This window comes from Panthera leo, chromosome B4 (genome assembly GCF_018350215.1).
Source record: "Panthera leo isolate Ple1 chromosome B4, P.leo_Ple1_pat1.1, whole genome shotgun sequence".
NCBI classification, from domain to species: domain Eukaryota; kingdom Metazoa; phylum Chordata; class Mammalia; order Carnivora; family Felidae; genus Panthera; species Panthera leo.
This window is the reverse complement of record NC_056685.1, coordinates 36486622-36508808: the sequence shown is the minus strand read 5'-3', so window position 1 is coordinate 36508808 and position 22187 is coordinate 36486622. Positions and strand designations below refer to the sequence as shown.

Here is a 22187-nt window from a genome sequence, read left to right as displayed (position 1 = left end):
ACTTATTGAGGAGTTGCTTTTTTACTTTTTTATTTTATTTTTTTACAGAGAGCATATGAGTGGGGGAGAGGGTTGGGGTCAGGGAGTAATGGGGGGGGAGAATCTCAAGCAGGCTCTATGCTCAGTGTGGACCCCGGTGTGGGGTTCGATCCCACAATCCTGGGTTCATGACCTGAGCCAGAATCAAAAGTCAGACACTCAACCAATTGAGCCACCCAGGTGGCCCAGGAGTTGCTTTTTTAAAAAGCAAAATAATAAGTCAAGCTGTGGAAGAGATGGAATAAAAAGCTTGAGAAGTTCTTTAAGTCAGTGGAGCTGTGTTAGGATTCTTAGTTTCTAGCGATACTGCAGGCATTCACTTGTGCTTTATTTTTCCTCTCAGCTGTGAGAATTTAGTTCTGTATTATCTACAGTCCCTTATTCTGTCCTGTCAGTCATTATATTTCTTATCTGGGAAATGCTGTCTTGATTTCACCAACCTCCATCTGTATCTTCTGGCTTCCAATTAAGAATAACATCATCCATGTCCTTTTTTAGTTTTCTAAAATTTTTCTCATGTTTTGAGTGCTGAGATAAATGTGAGGATTGAAGTAAATACATAGATTATATAATGATTTATATAATTATGTAAGCAATAATGATGACTCTTGTGTTGAAATGCACCCTGATTGTTAAGTCTGCTTTGGATATAAATTTAACTAATGTTTTAAAGTGTATGTTAGCATCAGTGCCTAACTATTGGTCATTTAATAAGGAAGCATGTTGGTTATCTATTCAGAGCTCATAGGGCTCCCTGATGCAAATCCCCCACCACCCCTACTAATGCCTTACCACCACCATCAGCCAGTGCTCCTGCCACTCCATATTTCTGGTTTCCATCCCAGATCTACTATGTATACCTTAGTATAGTCAGTAAACACTGAAATAGTAATTACAGTAAAGAAGGTGGATTTCATAGACATAAAGAAGTAGGGGATTTTGATCTCCTTCCAGAGGGTCAGAGACAGTGTTCCAGTAAAAATATGTTTAAGCTGAGAACTTTAGTGGCCTATTGTGACAGAGGTGGTGAAGCAAATTTTGTATGAAGTAATTATCAGTAGCTTCAGCTCCTTGGCACTCTTTATCAGGAATATTTTAGGATTTTTGGAAGAAAGTCATGCCAGTATCATTCTCCTCTATATTCCCATCATACTCTACCTCTGTTTTATTAATATAATAATTATTATGTTGATATTAACTATTGTTCCTCCCCTCCCCCATTAGAACTGAGCCCCTCAAGGACAGGTTTCTTTTTTCCTCTTAGAGAGCAATTCACTACTACATGTCTGACCTTGCAGTGGTGCACTGTCATACAAGTAGTGGGTGACAGCAGTGTAAATATTAATAAATAATACATCATTTGTGCCAGGCATTGCATCAAACACTTTGCATATGTTACATAGCTTAATTCTTCCAGTAACCTGGGGGTGGTAAAGAGTAAATGCTACTATTATCAACATTTTGTGAATATAGGTCTGAAGCCCAGGAAGTCTAGCCCAAGATTACATATTTAGAAAATAACAGAGCATTCTGTTATTTTTGTTATTATCTGATTCCAGATCCCCTGCTTATATCAAAATGCTGCATCAAATCCATAAATGTCAATTACAGTGTCAAATCTGTGACCTAAGGGTATTTAAACTTGTCTGTGTAAGTGCTGATGTGGAGGGGGTAAATATAGACTGTGGTTTAGTAATTACATTCTATAGTGCACTGATAATAAATTGTTGCATGTCATTGTTCTGTACATGCAGTTTATTCAGGTCTGTACTTGAAATATTACTTGCTCAGAGAGGCTTTCCCGAAAATATTTTTTAGTGTGCACACACTTCTATCCCCTGATGGTTTTATTTTTCTTCATGGCTTTTGTCACAGGTTTATAGTATTCATCTGAAGCCCCAGTTAGTATACAAATTCTATGAATTGGAGATTTTATTTGACTTGTTCGTTGGCTGTATTTGTAGTATTTAGAGACTGGCAAGTCATAGGCACTCAGTATTTGTGAAATGAACACACGGATACAGAACTGTAGAGAGGGAAACCCAATTTTACGTTGCCTGTGGAGGAACTGGGCTCTGGAGTTGGGTCTCCTTGAGTTTAAATCCCAGCAATGTCCTTTCCTAGCTGTGATACTTTGGGCAAGTTATTTAACTAATCTGAACCTAAGGGGTTTATGAGGATTAAATGAGTAATGTGTGTAGAACATAACAAAGTGCCTGACATGCAGTTATCAATCAGTACTTAGTAGGTATTGCTGTTATTATCGTTAGCATCGGTATTACATGCTTAGTAGTGAATTACGTTCTCTCATTCCATTCTTTATCCAGTGACATTCAGTAAATCACAGTTATAAAATGTGTTTAATGAACTTAAAGTCAAGTTTTTTTTTTAAATTTTTTTTTTTTAACGTTTATTTATTTTTGAGACAGAGAGAGACAGAGCATGAACGGGGGAGGGTCAGAGAGAGGGAGACACAGAATCTGAAACAGGCTCCAGGCTCTGAGCTGTCAGCACAGAGCCCGACGCGGGGCTTGAACTCACTGACCGCGAGATCATGACCTGAGCTGAAGTCGGCCGCTTAACCGACTGAGCCACCCAGATGCCCCTAAAGTCAAGTTTTAGAATGAATGAGCTAACATTTATTTGTTATTTTGCTTCTTGCCAATAATCTTGAAAGTGCTTTGCATATACTATCTTATCTTTATCCTGGTAAGTAGATAATATATTCATTTCACAGATAAGAAAATAGAATCACAGGTTAAGCATTTTGTCCCATGGACATGCAGGAGAAATAATAATAATAATAATAATAACAATAATAATAATAATAATGGTGGTAGTGGTTGTGGTGTCAGAAATCAAGCATCACTAATATGACAATAACAGACCTTAAAGTTTTTTCTTTACTTGTTTTTTAACTTTTTTTTTAGACCTCGAGGGAAAAACATCTGAGAGTAAGGAAATTAGGGTACATGGACAGCATAAGACTGATATAGCATGTTTTAGCCCTGTATAGAGAGGTTCACAATACCTCGTTTAAAGGAGAAAAACTTCAGTTGTCTTGAAAATCTGCCATTGGTAATGAGAAAATCCAAATAAGAGTAATGAGCACAATTTTTGTCTGCTATTAAAAGAATAGAAACTACAGTAAGCAATGTCGTCAGTTTTTTTTTTATATGAAGGATAGTGCACTTGAGGTTGGAGCCATACACAAGCTTTCATGAATCCGGAGAGTAATGAGCCTTGGGGAATCATGAGGTAAACTAATTTCCTTTGATAGAGCTAGGTAGATTTTGTAGGAAGTTTGAAGAGGTTTGTTTTCCAATGGGATCATAAGGTATGTTCAAATTCCTGTAAACTAATGGTTCATACCAATAAGAATCTGGCTGAATCCAGCCTCATAACAACCAAGTTAGAAATAATGGGGATTTTTAATTACTTTGTTTGTGTAATTTGACTTTGTCACTGATTCCATTAGCCATTGGATTGCAAGATTTGAACATTCTGTCTGGGAAAAACAGAACTAAAGCAGTTAGGGTGAAATTCCTTTTACTTTTTTATATAACAGATTACAATTCACCCCACCTTTTTTTTTTTTAACTGAAACAAGTGATTCCTGATTAGATAGTGTTTGAAAAGTTGAGGAAAACTGTATGTTTTTCTTTAGCAGCTGGAATTTTTATAGTAATGCAGAGATCTAAATCCACTGGAATTAGCTGACATGATTCCTTTATAAATTTTATTCGTGTTTCCATCCAGTAAATTTGGATTCTGCATGTAAAAGAAACCTATGTGTATCATGGGCTATATCTTGGGGACGTTTTGCATGATTTTCAGAGGCATTTCATTATTCTGTGATTTGATTAAAATTAAAGCTTCTTAATCAGATTGTTATTCTTAAACCAAAGAGTTCTGAGTATCATTCTTAATGTTTTAGGTACTAAGGAACTTGGGAAATCCTTATTTCAGAATTTCTCAAAAAAGCTGTTTTGTTTTTTTTATATTTGCTGAATGTTGCTGTATAATTCACAGGGCATTAGACTATAGAATAAAAACTGCTAGAATATAGAATGATAGTTTCTATACTTAAGTATGTTATAGCAATATTGAGTTTCTTGGTATCTTAAAAGTAATTTACATGCCAAAAGATATATAGATACTTTGTAATTGCTACCTTCTCATTATATATGATTTGTAGTATACCTTGAAAGAAGTGTAGAACTCAGTTGGCTAAAAAAAGTGGGGAGTAGTAAGAGTATTCTTATTAGTGAAAATGTGCACTAAGTATTTGGTGAACAAGTAACCGGTTTGACTGGACTTATTTTGGGGAAGAGAAGAGTAGAGAAGAAGGTGGAAATTGGATTGTGAGGGCTTTTCACACCAGATCAAGAAAATTTAAAAAACCGGAACATGGGCTAGAAGTAACATTGAACTAGGCATTGTGGAATCTGGATTCTAGGTTTTGCTTTACCATTGACAATGAGGCCGTTACCCATAAAAACCGATTCTGTTTTATTCTAGGTGCTAAAGATGATACAGTGTATCTGGCAGGTGTCTAATAAGGACTAGAGTGGACTAGACTAGATACTTCATAGATGCCAGTTGAATTAATGAATTGATTCTAGCTTTGATATGGCATTAATCTCTCTGGGCCAAAATGGTCTCATTTGAATAAGGAGGACCTCTCAGATTCTTTCTAGATCTGTGATCCTATGGCAGTCTTGTAGATGTGGAGAACTATTAACCATTTTTGAGTAGTGTAATGTGAGTTAAATGATGTCAAGTGACTGGAAAGGGCTAAATGTCAGATGATTAAATGAAGCCAGATGGTTGATCTGGTCACAATATAAAATACAAATTGGAGATGGAGAGAATAGAAACAATGAAGCCCATCTGAAATTGGTTAAGTTTAAAGAGGTGAGGTGTTAATAATCTGGACTTTGGTGGTCACAGTTGTTATGCAAAAGAAGCAGTGATTTTGAGAGGTAACAAAGAAATTAGCAAAAATCTCATTTTGCCTGGCCAGAGATCTTTGACTGTTGGAAGGACAGTAGGAATACTAGTAGCAGAAGTGTTTACCAGTTGCTTTAAACATTTATCTTTGTTTAAAGAGCTCATAGAGAATAATAATACTTAAGTATTTTGAGAGAAGTAAGCATCCAAGAATGACTAAGTTTTCTGTTCTGGATCATGGAAATAGTGATGATACCACTGAAAGAAATGAGGAAATTTAGAGAAAAGCACTGACTTAATTAAAGAGAAAGAAGAATTAGAGCTTAGATGTAAACTCTTGTACATATATGTGAATGATATTTTTATTGTATATGTTGAAAACTCTTATTTTGATATATAGAAAAGACTGGTCTAGATATTTGTGCCTGTATTATACCTCTGTCCAAAAAAAGTGATCTCATTGTGGTTTTGTGTGTTGCCCAGCAGAATTTTAAAATCCAGGTAACAAGTCACCTGTTTTCTAGCTCTTTCATTTTCATTTAGCTAGCATAGTCCTAAGCAAGCTTACTCTCAAACATTTAAGTTAAAGGTAATGCTGGACCACATTACTGTATTTCTGACTAATACCTGACATTCTAAACTACCTAGTTAGTGATGAATTGTGTTGAGCCAAAGATCAATAACAACTAGTACTTTGAATAGGACTTTATTCTGTTACCCATTATAACAGTGCAATGAAAGTGCTTTTTCTACCATCTTTGTTAGTGACATGAAGAAAAACCTTTCCTTAATCACTAAGTCAAAGTAGTAGTTATGTGGGTCCATGAGATCTTCCTGGAAAATGGGAATATCTTTAGGTTTATATGCATGTTGAGGCTTTTAATAAAAGGGAAGGGAGAAGAGTAAATTTTTACCATTTCCATGTACTAATTCACAGCCTTTTTTTTTTTTTTTTTTAATATAAGAGAGTAGTAAGGCTTTAATATCACCTCTTTTTAAATTAGGTAAACATTTAAAACTAGGTAATTATTATCCACAGTTTTCGAGTGAGTTTAAGGGATGTGGTCCAGGTCCCACACACAAACCTGGTGTATGAGAAGTTGACCTGAGAACCCAGCCCAGTATCATGATTTCCTTCAACAGTGTTCTTTTGGCTACACATTCAGAGTTTATGTTTTGGTTGTTGAACTCAATCCCTATTTTCATTTAAAAGCATAGTTCCAACACGATGAGGGGTGAGAGAGTGTTTAGATAAATAGATTTCTAGTGTGGGTTTTGATGTCAAGGAGGCAGAACCTGTGGATATAATGGGTGGAGCTTTGAGCAAGTAAAAATCTCATTTTGCTTGTCCTAGGTTCTGTTGCTTTTAGAGGAGAAACAGGAGGTGCAGAAGCAGAACAGTTTCCCTGTTGTTCAGCCTGTAGCTTTGTTTAAAGGGCCTATCTAGAATAGTAGATTATTGGCTAAGCAGAGCAAACGGAGAATTGGAGAGTCTGAGAGTTGGAGAAGCATGGCTAGTGTTAAACAGGAATCTATGCTTCGATCTGACTTTGATGTCTGCCTTACTTATGCTGTAGGCTAACTTACTCTGTTAATTTAGGTCTTATCAATTTCCTCTCTTTTCCTCTAACTGTAACAAGTGTATTTTGCCTTTTGTGATGGATTTTACAAAGAAAGACTTCTGCTCAGTGTTTGTCATCGTAAATTCTCATTGTTGCTGCTGCCCTCAAAAGGATTGTGTAAATGAGGTGGGTAAGAATTTCTAATAAATACAAAAGGTATATTGTAGCCATTGGGTGATATTTGAAGCAAGTATCAGTTAAAGTACTGAAATTGTTTACTTTAGAATGCTTTTTAAAATACTTGATGTTTTGTGGTTTAGTTAACTTGCACTACATTTCTTATGAGGAGGAAAGAGGCTTTTCTCAATTCTGAATGGTTAGGAAAAGTTTTACTTTTATGAAAGGATACATAAATGTTACCCTAACACATTTGAAACCTAAGCTTTTAAGAAGCAAGTGCTGGCAGTTTTTAAGAGCTAGCTAGAATATTGAACCAGAGAATACCATATTACGACTCAGTTTTATTTTTCCCCAGATTAGTTGGCAAACCATAAGTATATAGGATTCAAAGAAAAATTGAATCTATAAAATCCATGTATTATGTGTTTTCCATTTTTCTTAGTTCAAATCAACATTTTACAAACATTTATATCAACTCCTGATGTACCTTTGGAGGGAGTCACAGTTGTTTTCTTTCTTTCTTTTTCTCTTTTTTGGCTCGAAAATTGCACAAAAGTGGCCTTTGTTTTTGTTTTAAGAGAATACATAATTTTTTTAAAACCCAGAAATATCTTAAATTAGATATTCAAGAAGGTGTTCAAGAAGCGCTTTTGTTGAATGCAGGGAAACATGCTACTCTCCCCGTCAAAAAAACATATCATGGCACTGTTGCCTAAAGAGAGATTCCTGTTAGTTACAAAAGTAAGCAAGAATATTTCTAGAGACAGTGGGGTTGCTGGGTGTAGAAGAATGGAGTGAGCGAGTGTTTCTCCTTAACCAAATTTTTCTTATGTGTAAAATATTTAATCTGCCAATTTATCTGCCTTAGTACTCTTTTTCTGTTTTGTGTTTTTAAACCTCATTCAGAAGAGGTGAGCAAAACTTTGCCTGTACTGGTCAGAACAGGACTAGACTAGTATTTAGTGAGGCTAAATCAGGTAGTAAAGAAAACGAATGACATTAGGAGGATTTTAAAGGCTCTAAGTTGATCGTTTTTGTTGAAGTATATGAACTATGGAGTAGAAAAGATGAAATCTTAGCAAAATATTTTTTCATCATTAGTTTTGTTCTGTCTGGTGCTTAAAACCAAGTTTTAGAATAATCTAGACCTTTTTTTTTTTTATTTAAAAAAGTATGTTACCAAAAATATTTTAAAATGCATTGAGTTCTGCCTATTTCTTCACTGGATCATATAAATAAATAAAATAATAAAAAATACATTGAGTTCTTTCATTTCTTAAGAAGCCTGTAAGTATGATAAATGTATCAAAACCTGTGCTTGTTTATTTCAAGCAACTTTCTATTATGTTTCCCAGATGACTTTTCTGTAGGTCACTTTCAGTGTTAGGTTTCATGCTCATTTTTACATTTTGTGGGGTCATTTTCAATATATAATCCCCATATATTCTTCTCAAATGGTTCAGAACACTTCTGCTAGATATTTTGATAATCCTGGCTTCTTGATGGTAGCTGAGTGGTAGCTGAAATTTCTTCTATCTTTTTCATTATCTGTGTGGGTAACAGTAAGCTGAATTAATCTTTTAATACCAGCTGCTGGACTGGTAAGGTATGTCTCAGTTTTATTGGTTACCTTGGCACCTGCAATACCTTTTTTAAGTTGGCAGTGGCAATCAGATTACCAATTATATAGCACTGTTACAGAACTTTCTATATTTGAATCTTGAATAGCTTAACCTAGTAAATTTAAGGTGTTATATTATGCACAGTTTCTGGTTTTACCAGTATGACCTTATATAGCTCGTTTATTCAACTAATAATTCTATTTATAAATAGAAATTCCTATTTGTAAAGTAGTGAATGTTTATATGGGTAGGATTAGCAAGAGGATTATTTATTTTTAAAAATAACCAAGGATGAAAGTAGGTTCACTCTACATCTTGGTGATTATTTTTCAAGAGAATTCTTTGCTTCCTTTTAACCCTAAGATTTATTATCTTTCGTGATTGCCTCTGAATTCAAAAGGGACTTTAGGTCAGCAAACTTAGTAATTCAAAGAGCTTGCAATCTAGATACCACATTTGATTCTAGCTGCCGTGAATGTAGGTTGGCAAGTTGGACAGGTACTGTCCCCATTTGCTAGATGAGGAATCTGAAATCATCATTCCAATATGCCTGTGCTAAATTGGAACAGAACTTTAATATAATCAATATATGTGTGTTTTATTAATATGTAGAGTTTTTACTGTCAGGAGGCCAAAGTACATTCCCCTAAAATATATAATGGAATAAGAAGCATTTTTCCTAATTATATCTGTATTCTCTTTGACCACTTTCCTGTAATATTTGAATTGACTTTACATGCAAAGGCCAAGTATGTATTAGTGTCCAGTTTTACCAAAGAACATTCTTTTAGACAATTTTCTGCTGATAGTAAATGTTCTACGAACTTGATATACAGTATTTTAGATTGTTCTTCCCATTATATTTATAAATAACATCTTTAAGGTTTGCTTTTATAGTTTTACATGTTTGTTGTAGAACATTAAAAACAAATATAACACAAAATCTCCAGTGTTTCCACTACCAGAGAACTTTCAGGGAGCATCATCCTTTTTTTTTTTTTTTTTTTTCTCAAAATAGTTCCCATTTTCTTAAGCCCTTTAGTTTGAAATACCATACCAGCAACCTTTTGCTTCAGCAGCATTATTTTTCTTACTCTTATTTGAATTATTATATGAAGGCAAAGACAAGTTGGGAAAACTTACCTGGATTTGAAAAATAAGAAAATTAGGGAAAATAAAATAGTGATCTTTGTAGTCATTACTTAGAAATGAACCTTTTTGGGGCACCTTGGTGGCTCAGTCAGTTAACAACGTCAGCCCAGGTCGTGAATCTCACAGTTCACGGGTTTCGAGCCCCGTGTTGGGCTCTGTGCTGGCCACTCGGAGCCTGGAGCCTGCTTTGGATTCTGTGTCTCCCTCTCTCTCTGCCCCTCCCCTGCTCACACTTGCTCTCTCTCTGTCAAAAAATAAAAAAAAGAAATGAACCTTTTAGGGGCGCCTGGGTGGCTCAGTCAGTTAAATGTCTGACTCTTGATTTGGGTTCAGATCATGATCTCACAGTTTAGTGAGTTCGAGCCCCATGTTGGGCTCCATGCTGACAGTGCAGAGCCTGCTTGGGATTCTCTGTCTCCCTCTCTCTCTGCCCCTCCCCCACTTATGCTGTCGTTGTCTCTCTCAAAATAAATAAACTTAAAAAAATTTATTAAAAAAAAAAAAACCTTTTAAATACATGGGTTTAACTTTAGGGTCAGTCCTACTGACAGTTCCTTGCTGTGGAAAGTTAGCCCTAGAGGTAGAATCCTCCAAATCAGGAGTTTGAATAACACAGTTGAATAACTGATGAGAATTAGAGTTGATCCTTGATACATGTTATTATAATCCATGCATTTCTTTGATTTGTCAGATTATTTTCACTAATTTTGTTTTAATTGATCTTGTCACTGAGACTATAGATGATTAAAATTTATATACTTTATTCTAACTTTTCTAGGACCTCTCCCTTCTATTTCTATATTCCTATTCCCTGTGTTTTATGTGTTTATGTGCCACTTGGACAGTATATCAGTGCAGCTACTTCAATCCACGTGGTTGCTTAGGTAAGGTGGGAATAGCAAATGAGGTGATTTTCTCCATATCACCTCTCAGTATTTTGTTATTCTTACATCTTATGTATATTTTCTATACATTGCTGAAATTTTTATTTGCAAACAATTTACATTTTATGAAGATTCTAAAATACCACTAGGATACTATATAGTATTACATATAATAGTAGTGAGTTTTCTTCTGAAAATAGTTAGAAATCTTGTCTTTTATATGGATCTGATATATCACTTTTCATTTTATGTTTCATATGTACCAGACAATTTGCTCTTCTGTTATCATGCCAAAACAATCCAAATCCTTAACTCCTGTACTCACTGAGTTTGTTGCAGAGTACTGTGATAATAGAATACCTGCCAAACTAAGCATGTGAATTCATGCCCATTCGTGGATTCACTGTTCAAAGTAGTTAAATACTATGTTGATTAATGTGTTAGGGAACAAGGCTGAACAAAAGATCTAACCAGTTAGAGCATTTGGCCTTCTTTTTAGCCAATAACTTCCTTTACCTGAAACACAGCCGAAGATGTTGACAGTAGCCTAAATTTTTCCCTAGCCACATATAGAGGCTATGGAAATAAGAAACCCCACTATCTGACTCTTCTTGTTTTCTTGCCGTGGTTAAATTGCCTCTACTTAGCTCTGACCCTGCAATGGACCAGCTCCTGCAGGCAAATCAGAAAAAAGCCAGGATGGTAAGAAGGCAATCTAATAAAAGCTTAAGAGGCAATTCAAAATCAAAGTTCAAAGACCCTGCCATTATTAAATGTTTCTGTTGCTATTTTTATGTTTCTCAGGGAGTGAAGCCTGCCAGTTTTGACAAAGTAGCAATTCCTGAAGTGAAGGAAATTATTGAAGGATGCATAAGGCAAAACAAAGATGAAAGGTAAGTTGCCACTTTTAACTTAGGTATTGCATAAAAACATAAAATGTAATGATATGTCTGAATACAATACTCAATCTAAAGTGTATTTAATATTTCACTTGTGATTAATTTCTCTATTTATGTCATGGAATATCTTTAAAATTAGCATTCTGGGGCTGCCTGGTTGGCTTATTTGGTAGAGCATGTTACTCTTGATCTCAGTGAGTTCAAGCCCCACATTGGGTATAGAGATTACTTTAAAAAATAAAAATGTTTAAAAATCTTTAAAAAGTAGACTTCTGTCCATTTAAGGTAATATTGAGACTTGATATACTGAAATGTTGTGAAAATGTAGTGTCATAGGGTTTAAGTGAACCAGAACCATCTTAAACATAGCTGCTACATTCAGATACAACTACTTAACCTGTAGCGTCAGCGTAATTTATAAAACTCAATAGGGTTCAATCTCTTTCTAACCAGCAGATCTGTTTGTTAGTTCTTTACCCATTGAATTCTAAAAGGTGAAATAAAATCTTGGCTCTTGGAAATCAGCTCAACTATACAGGTCTTGATTTGCTGTCATTCTGCCAGAATTGAAGAGCAAAACATCAAAATTCCTTTCAGTAAAAAGAGACAAGTTTGCCCAAAGCTTAGGAGGAGATCTGGCTTAGTCATTTGTACTAACAGGACTTTTCTCAGAGGAGCGGCAAGTATCTGATACATCATACAGCTGATTCATAACCCGTCAGGCATGGCAAAGAGCCAGTGTCTGTTTATGAAAAATAATCTACCCTCACCATCCCCACTCACCTTCCAAAAAAGAAAAAGAAGACCAGCCAGTACAAATATAAATTGTAAGTTGAGTATAATCTATCTCCTTAAGAATGAGAGCAATCAGGTATATCATCCAAATTAAAGAATTCAGTATCTTCACTTCTCCAGTCTCATTCTCTTTTCATAACTCTGTTATTTGGAAGAGCTTAACATCATGATCTTTAAGACTGTCCAATAGAAATTTAGTTTGGGTTTCTAATTTTATATACAGTGTTTGGAAAGGGGAGTCCTTAATCTTCTAAGAACTTTTTTTTTTTACTATAAACAAAGGAGTATTTGTTTCCAGTCTTAAAACATATTGCTATTTCTTTTCTGGATGATACAGTTTACTAGATTACTGGTATTTTGAAACCATTTATCTAAAGAAGATTATTCCACAATCAGACTTTTTGCCTAGTACACAAATTGTTGAACAAGGAATTGAATTTATTGGGGTAAATAAAGTTGTAGTAGAAGGTAAAGAACTAGAAATCAAAAAACCTATTTTCAAATTTTGATTCAACCATTAAGCCTTCTAACTATGAGAAGATTTTCATCCTCTCTGAGCCTCCATTTCCTAAAAATCAAAATAATACCTTACTGGCTGTTGGTGAAGGATTAGATGAGGAAATTTTGTTAACTATAAATTAACATATGAGGAATTTTTGTTAACTGTAAATTTCTACGTAAACTATGTGGTATTTTGAAGCTATCATATTCTGTGTATTATTTGCTGTTACTAGTACATTGTTAACTAATATGAGATTAGATCACTTCGATTAAAAAGTATCACTTTCAACTTTTATTTATAAATGAGACTGTTCTGATGTTCTGTAACTTGAGATCAAAACTGTAATCACTATTTACACGGAGCAATGTAGAAATGAGTTATAAAATCTTTGTTTTTTTTTTAATAGTCCTTTTTTATTATTCCAAGCATGACAATAATCAGCCACACTTGAAAATTATGTTTTAAATTTAATGGTGTTTTGTTTTTGTTTCACTTCCCTCTCTTTGGTAGATATTCTATCAAAGACCTTTTGAACCATGCCTTCTTCCAGGAGGAAACAGGGGTACGGGTAGAATTAGCAGAAGAAGATGATGGAGAAAAGATAGCCATTAAATTATGGCTACGTATTGAAGATATTAAGAAACTAAAGGGAAAATACAAAGACAATGAAGCTATTGAGTTTTCCTTTGACTTGGAAAGAGATGTGCCAGAAGACGTTGCTCAAGAAATGGTAAATTAGCACTGATCTGCTATTTAAAAATTGATACAGACTTACAAATATTGGTATTATTGAGCAAAAAAGTTTATGAAGCAGTGTGGATGGCAGATCTCATTGATACAAAATTGTATTGATTAATGGCCCCAAAATTATTTTTATTTAAGGAAAAGATAAATAGATGTAGATATATAAGGATGGATGGATGGGTCTAAAATGTATTCTGAAGTAATGTGAAAGACTGTAAGGTCAAATGACTCCTAATCTAGATAAACCTATAGAGTTCAAATGACAATTTATATTTTCTAAATACATAAATACTGATCAGTTATTGGGATAAACTCTATAAATACACTGTGAATTGTTTTTACTTGAGGGAGTTTTCAAGATCAATTTTTAGTAGGCAGCCTTTGATCAATCACTTTTTGAATTATGTCTAAAATATAACTTTTCAGAAATGAAACACTTCACCAATTTTAGGGTTGCCATAGTGCCTAAAATAGTGAATATAAAGAGATACTCCTAGAATATCTCTACTAGAATTTGTAAGAACCATTCAATAGAAAGGGTCAGGTATGAAAGAGATATTTATTTTAATTGTTAGTTTTTTATACCATTAGAGATTTGTGTTTTTATTTGTTTTTTTTTTTTGTAACTTTCATGTATTTACCATGGTTGTTTCTGGTTAAGTTGTTGCCTAGTGAAACAAAGTTTAAAACAAGACAGATTAATATTAATAGTTAATGTGGGTGGGGAAATCGAGTGACTAGAATAAAATGAGCCTTATTTGGTTTAAAACCTTTGGTTTTAGGTTCCCCATTGTTTTGTTGTTATTAGGAGTGAAGGTACACCCACCCTGAGAGTTTCTACAAAGATGATGGCACCCACCCTATGAGTATCTATAAAAATGGTGGAGAAATGCATAATGCAGACCAATAATTTCACAATTTGGTTAAGACCAGTCCTTAGAGAGGTCTTTCTCTTCCCCCTTCTTCCTACTTTTTTCCCCACACCTGCTTCTTTTGTTTTATATTTGGTTTGCTTTCTTTTGATATTGTACTGCTTCCTAACGCACTCCTTTATCCTGTAGGTAGAGTCTGGGTATGTCTGTGAAGGTGATCACAAGACCATGGCAAAAGCCATCAAAGATAGAGTATCATTAATTAAGAGAAAACGAGAACAACGGCAGTTGGTACGGGAGGAACAAGAAAAAAGAAAGCAGGAAGAGATCAATCAGAAACACCAGGTAGAACAACAATCAAGTACTTCCCAGGCAGGAGTCAAACAGATCCCATCTGCTAGTACTGGCATGCCTCCTGCTTCTACCACATCAGCTTCAGTTTCTACACAAGTAGAACCTGAAGAACCTGAGGCAGATCAACATCAACAACTACAGTACCAACAAACTAGTATATCTGTGTTATGTAAGTATTTTGGGAAGTGGACAAGTATGCTAAGGATACTCCTAAGTGATTTTTCATCTTTTTACTCATCATTTTTCACTGGCCTCTTGGTTTGAATCATGAAGCCAATATATAATAAGAAATTTGAAGTAATTACCACTAACAGACTAGGACAGGACAGTAAGGAAATGTGATTAGGATATAAAATAATTTGGGGCTCCTGGGTGGTTCAGTCAGTTAAGCATCCGACTTCGGCTCAGGTCATGATCTCACGGTTGTGGGTTCAAGCCCTGCATCGAGCTCTGTGCTGACAGCTCAGAGCCTGGAGCCTGTTTCAGATTCTTGTCTTCCTCTCTCTCTGCCCCTCCCCAGCTCGCGCTCTGTCTCCTTCTGTCTCAAAAATAAATAAACATTAAAAAAAAAAAAAGGATATAAAATAATTTTACAGGTTCCAACATCTTAGAAGTTCCAGTTTATAGATTTCTACTTTTCACAATTCCTTAAAATAAAATGTAATTATGAAACTAATATTACACTGTATGCTAACTGGAATTTAAATAAAAACTTTTTTTAAAACTTACATCTGCAAAAATAAATGAATAAAATGAAATATAACTAATAATGAAAAATGAATAAATTTATCTTAGCTATTTGTAATTGAATCCATTAATCTGGTTCAGCTTTTTTAGCAAAGCTGAATAACATGTAGACTAGAAACTAATGCACCTCTTAGTTTTTGATTGAACTACCTCCTTAATACTAAGAATGCACTGCTCTCCAAAGTTAAGACTTTGAAAGCTACATCAAACCTATGGCTGACTAATAGCATTCCATTTTAGTTCCCTTATTCTTCAGGTAATAAGATTCTATGACAGCCATGCAGTTTTTTTTTTTTTAAAGACATTAAAACTTTTTTCCATATGGATCCTTCATGTTTTTAAGCATAGAAATCTACTTAGTAAAATAACTAGTATTCATTTTTTATTTAGTTCAGGTCTTTACAAAGAAAAAACTAACCCTAGAGTAATGGGTTTGTGATGGGAAAATATAAACCTCCTTTTTGTGATGTATGTCTCTCTGTGTTTTTTTGGCAATTTATTTCTCCCTCAGCTGACGGGACGGTTGACAGTGGTCAAGGATCTTCTGTCTTCACAGAATCTCGAGTGAGCAGCCAACAGACAGTTTCATATGGGTCCCAACATGAACAGGCACATTCTACTGGCACAATCCCAGGGCATACAGCTTCTGTTGTCCAAGCACAATCTCAGCCTCATGGGGTATATCCATCCTCAAGTATGGTAAGTAACTGCATGAGAGAGTGTAAGCCTATAATGAGGGCCAATAGATGTAATATGTTAATTTCAGATTCTTTCTGCTATCCAAGTAATAGCATGAGTTTGAAGTAGATAATATAGATGGTATGTTTCTAAAGGAAATAGGTTTATTATAGAGTACAATTGGAGTAGTTCAGTTAGGCTAGAACATAAACATTAATGTATGAGAATCAGCTAAACTTCCTAGGTGAAGAAACTATGTACAAGATTTAGACTAATCTGTATTTGATTAAAGATAATGCCCTCTTTAGCACTTTAGAGTTGAAACTGTTCAAATCAGCATAAGTTGGACATACAAATGATTTGAGGGTGGGTGTGTGGAGTGTTTTTCAAAAGCTTACTTACTAAAAGAATTACTAAGCATCTTTTATAAGATTTCTTATTGTATAAAACACAGGTAAGACATTCAAACCATTAGAATGCTGCATGTGAGTACTTTAGAGTGAAGAAATCCTTTATTTGTATGACCATTTAATTTAGCGCTTGTGTTCAGTTAACCATCAGTTGCTATGCGTGTTCCTGCCTTAAAGTCTGTGTTGGACACAAATTCCTTCCCCAGTATACGTTCATTTGCTTTTTCTCTTTATTTGGTATGGTTTTATTACAGATTTATTTTCAGAATCCACTTATGGAGATTATTTCCTGAAATATTTTATGCATCTATGTAAACACAGATACACACACACTGCCCCATATTTTACATTAGCCACTCTTGCTTTTCATATAGAAAGTGTTAAAATAGGTATCAGGTAATACCCCATTTCTTTTTTTGACCCTCTGTGAAGTCTTCAGTGCTAAATAAAGTACATCATCTGCTTCAGGAAGGAATTAAGAGAATAACTGGTCACTGTATAGCACTTGTGTAGTGAGATCTTTAGACAGATTTTTTTTCTCTTTCTCAGAAAGCTTTTAAATCAGAATTTTGTGGAACTTTTGCTCGACATTAAATGAAAATCTTTCTCTGTTAAGAAAATACTTCTGCTTGCTCTGCTCTTTTGTCCTACAGCTTGGAATAAAAGACGTTTGTATGTTTCAGAGTCCATTCATGAGTCCTGCATTGGCTAAGTCTCAAGATGAATGGCCACAGTAATGCAAAGAAAACGACTAATACACTAATGTTTTCTACTTTTCTGACCTTTTAAAATAATTAAGTAGGGTAGAAGAATTTACAGAGACTATATAGATGTATTTCCGTGTTCTGACAAATATTATTTGTCAGCATTTCTTGTTCGTTTCTACTCTTGTTCTGGTTGATTTTTTGTGGATCATCATAACTAGATTTCTTTTTAACTATTTTTAATCTCTTTGCTTCCCTCATCACAGGGTAATGAACGTTAGGCGTCTCTATTTTAGAAAAGGAAATAGAATGATCATTTATGATTTTAAATATTTGAGCCACAAAGATAGTTATATTTATTTACTGATGCTCTAAAAGCAGACTGTTAATGACAGCCTTGCCTTTTAATGACAGTATTCTGTGGAGGTATATCATGAAGAGTCATCAAATATTGAGGATTTTTTAAATCTTATGATTCTTTTTCTTTCTTAATGCAGAAAGAATTTACTATGGCTTACAATAATATATCACTTATATGTGCAATAAAAAAATTAGAATAAAAGGGAAACAAGGGTGGAAAAAAAAATAGAACCAGGAATGAACTAAGTATGATAAGTATGATGATGCTTAAGTACTTACTACTGGTAGGCCACAAATTTCGTTCAAAGCATTCTGTGCAGCCAGTTTTGGAAAAGAAAACACAATCAACTATACAGTTCACAATACCTAACGGGAAATGACAAACTTGCTCAGGACAACTTTAACAATATTAGGCATACTCCTTTTTAGCTGTATTAAAGTTTTTATGTTGAGACACTTCAAACTTTATAAACCTAAGTTGAATCTCTGATACGCCAGAAAACTCTTATTTAAAGTTTTACTCTTCAGAGACTCACATTTAAGGTATTTTTCCATTGACTACTTTGGTAAAACTATAGAATGTGTCTATGTTGTGAATTACTTCTAGAAAACTAATGCTTTTCCTGTTAGAAAATGAGTTTTTACTCTTTACAGATAAAGATAGGAAATGTAATAAATAAAATACTCTGAGACAACAATTTTTTTTAGTCTGATCCCTTCTAAATAGAACTGAGAAACCTCTGAAATTTCCAGAGTTCCGGCAAAGTAATCCAGTCTTAAAGTCTTCTACACATTATAATGTACATTAAACTAATAGAATTAATTCTTTCTTAATCTTAGTAAGTTTAAAAAAAAACTGTAAGCCAGTATTCATTGTATTCCCTATCTATTCTACTACCTCAGTCAGTTGGCTCTTCTTATTCATACATTCATAACAATTGATGTAATTTCAGAATATTAGGAAGATAATTGATCATTATCATGGTGGTTCATAAAAAGCCTGTATGTGGCCAACAGTGTAGAGAGCATAGTTGTGATCTGCCAGGTGTGCTTTGTGGAATTATGCCTCTCCACAAAAAAATTGGATTTGCTGGATTGGGGGAGGATGGACAGTTCTTTAGGTCAGCTATGCCCTATTATCATTGTACATTTGGTTATTTTTTTTTTTTTTCAAAGTATTGTGTTTTTCATGTGTGTGTTTGTTTTCTGTTTAGCCTCGTCGTGGCCGTAGCATGTCGGTTTGTGTTCCCCATCTTTCTGCTGTTCCCTCTCTGTCCCGCATCTCTCCCAGTGCTCCTTCCACCCCACCACCAGTGCTGTCTGCACCTCTTTCTCCTTCCCTCCTTCGGATTGCCCCTGAGGAAACTTTTGCCGAAAAGCTTTCTAAAGCATTGGAGAGTGTCCTGCCTATGCACTCTGCCTCTCAGCGCAAGCACCGACGCTCCAGCCTGCCTTCCCTCTTTGTCAGTACTGTATGTAACTGTAAACTTCCTGACAAATGAAAATTTATTACCAATGAATACATCCAGGCATCAAGAATTTTAATAAAAATTAGATAAATAAAAAGGACTACACTTATGCTTTCAGGATACCAGTTCTTCCTATAGGAAACTTTTTTGTTACAGGCTTTAAGGGGGGGAAAAAGCAAGGAGGTAATGAGAGAGAATGCTTATAGTGCCCTGGACACATATCAATGTGTACACAATAAAATTTAGTTTTTATTATATTCTCCTATCCCTAACTGACCTATACGAATCCTTGCATTTTCACATATTACTATAAAGAATATGTATTACTTCATTTTAAATTCATTGATTTAACCAAAAGCAGTTTTCTCTTTATCAAAAAAGTAACTCAAATACGTTTTCTCTTCACGTCATTCTAAAGAGACACTAATGAAGCTGAATGAGTCCATTTTTTCCCCCATAGCAAAGAGTAATTGAAGACTGAAAGTTGCTTTTAATTCTTAGCGGTTTAAAGTGATGGTGTTGGCAAACTAAAACATATGTTCCCTCGTGGAAATTTGTCTCTTAGATTGATCAAATAAGGTGGGATCTTGACCCTAATGAATACATTATTTTTTGGAGGGTGCAAAAATGGTAGTTTTATTAAAGCACAAAAACAGGACTCATGGGCAGAAAGAGCTGCTGTGACCCTAGTGAATACATTAGATACACATGTAGTATATAAGATTTTCTTTGGCCCCATTTGTATCTATAAAAGATCTGTCTCTTAAAGTTGTGTTAAACACTGTGGGACCTTGCTGCTGCTTTTCCAGATAGAGAATATAGTTAACATTCTGATCTAGCAATATCAAAATATTCAGATTTGTACTTAGGAGAATGATTAGCCATATATATGTTATGGCTTTGGGATACTCCTTGAATAAACAGTAAAATGAAGCATTCTGGTCTGAAATAGAAGCCCTCTTTTAGCTGTTGTGAAGAAGCAACAGTTGAGCCATTTTGCTAACTTGATGGGGACTATCCCTACTGAAAGAATGAAATTAATCTACTCTTTTTAAGAAGAGTCCATAAAAGTGAATTATTACAGTGTACACTGTTTGCATTTGGCTAGGTAGGATTCTAAAATTATAGAGTCTTATGACTGTAACTGCCTATGTGAATAAAAAAGTGCTGTTAAGTCTGTTATTTATATTATCCTTTTCACTTGATTTGAACACTAAATTATTCACCCCTTAACTAGGATCAGAGAAGTGGACATTCAGCAATTTGACATCTGTAACATGTTTCATGTAGTAAAATTAACTGCATCTAGTTTAAGATAGATAGGGGGGAAGGTATTTCTGTCAGTAGTCAGTAGTGTGTCTTTTACTGTCCACCAAAAATACTTCTTTTGATTTCTAGTTAGATGACATACTGTTAGTTGATAATAACACTGAAGCCTCTAACAGCACAGGATAATAATATAGAATATAGGAAAACTTTGTATAGCAGATTAAAGTGAAGTACCTTTCTTATATCTTAAAAATGTTGAGCTTACTATCTTCCCTTAACTCTTACTATTTTAATTCTTTTTCCACTGATTTAAATATACATTAAGTCTTAAGAGTGAGAATATTAATTGGGGGTAAAAACAGAATAAACACTTAGAAAATTCTTCCATTTCCTTAGAGAGAAGATGTTGTGGAAAAGCAGCTCTTATCTAACGCAAAGAATCCCACAGAATAACTTTATTGACCCTGGATGTATTTAATGGATTTTTACTATGCACATAATTTCCAAAAGCATTGTTATTTCTTTATTAATTATAAATTTTGTGTAACCGTTTCATAGGGTTACACAGAGCTACCCAGTTTTGCATGTCTAATGTAATTTCACATATGAATGTATGAATTACTTGTCTTATTCATGTTGATACAGCCTCAGTCCATGGCGCATCCGTGTGGGGGGACCCCAACATACCCAGAATCACAGATATTTTTCCCAACTATTCATGAACGTCCAGTTTCTTTTTCACCACCTCCCACCTGTCCACCGAAGGTGGCCATTTCCCAGCGGCGTAAGAGCACCTCCTTCTTGGAAGCCCAAACTCGCCACTTCCAACCCCTGCTGAGGACTGTTGGCCAAAATCTTCTTCCACCTGGTGGCAGCCCAACTAACTGGACACCAGAGGCCGTAGTTATGTTGGGCACTACAGCCAGTAGAATAACTGGAGAGCCATGTGAGATACAGGTCCATCCTATGTTTGAACCAACTCAAGTTCACGGTGACTATAGACCTGGACTAGTACTTCCAGAAGAAGCTCACTATTTTATTCCTCAGGAACCAGTGTATCTAGCTTACCAGGCCCAGGTGACAGAACAGTATGAGGGTATTCCATACAACTCACCAGTACTGTCAAGTCCTATGAAACAGATACCTGAACAGAAGCCAGTACCAGGGGGCCCTACCTCAAGTTCTGTCTTTGAATTTCCATCTGGACAGGCTTTCCTGGTAGGACACCTTCAGAATTTAAGATTAGATTCTGGATTGAGTCCAGGATCTCCCCTCTCTAGTATTTCTGCACCTATCAGTACTGATGCTACACGTTTGAAATTTCACCCTGTCTTTGTTCCTCATTCTGCGCCCGCTGTGTTAACTCATAACAATGAGAGCAGAAGCAATTGTGTATTTGAGTTTCATGTTCACACTCCAAGCTCCTCTTCGGGAGAAGGAGGAGGAGTCTTGCCTCAGCGTGTTTACCGAAATCGACAGGTTGCAGTGGACTTCAATCAGGAAGAACCACCTCCTCAATCAGTTGGATTACATGGCCGCCTACAGCCTGTGACTGAAGAACAGCGTAATTACCATGCCCCAGAATTGACCGTTTCTGTGGTAGAGCCTATCGGACAGAACTGGCCAATAGGAAGCCCAGAATATTCCAGTGATTCCTCACAAATTACTTCTTCAGACCCCAGTGATTTTCAATCACCTCCCCCTACAGGGGGAGCAGCTGCACCTTTTGGCTCTGACGTCTCATTACCCTTTATCCGTCTGCCTCAGACAGTGTTACAAGAATCCCCACTTTTCTTCTGTTTCCCCCAAGGAACCACATCTCAGCAGGTTTTATCTGCCTCATTTTCTTCAGGAGGATCTGCACTCCATCCACAGGTTATAGGAAAACTTCCACGATTCTTTTAAACTACCCTACTATGCATCATTACATTTAAGTTTTCTATCCCTCCTTTCCATTTATGTGGATTATTTTTAATTTTATTCGTAATATTA

The 22187-nt window shown here is 35.2% G+C and overlaps 1 protein-coding gene across 11 annotated transcripts in view; it reads left to right on the top strand.

Moving 5' to 3' along the window:
• The window catches only part of WNK1 (WNK lysine deficient protein kinase 1), a 160790-nt gene that overhangs the window by 101102 nt on the left and 37501 nt on the right, over nt 1-22187 (top strand). For 6 of the 11 annotated variants that reach the window (XM_042945452.1, XM_042945451.1, XM_042945450.1 and 3 more), the window contains exons 5-9: nt 6633-6740; nt 11197-11285; nt 13099-13318; nt 14394-14727; nt 15817-16004. In XM_042945452.1, the coding sequence (XP_042801386.1) occupies nt 6633-6740; nt 11197-11285; nt 13099-13318; nt 14394-14727; nt 15817-16004 (939 nt within the window). Of the gene's footprint in view, nt 1-6632; nt 6741-11196; nt 11286-13098; nt 13319-14393; nt 14728-15816; nt 16005-20840; nt 22071-22187 lie in introns of all 11 variants that reach the window. The other 5 variants (XM_042945453.1, XM_042945458.1, XM_042945457.1 and 2 more) reach the window with 2 other exon arrangements.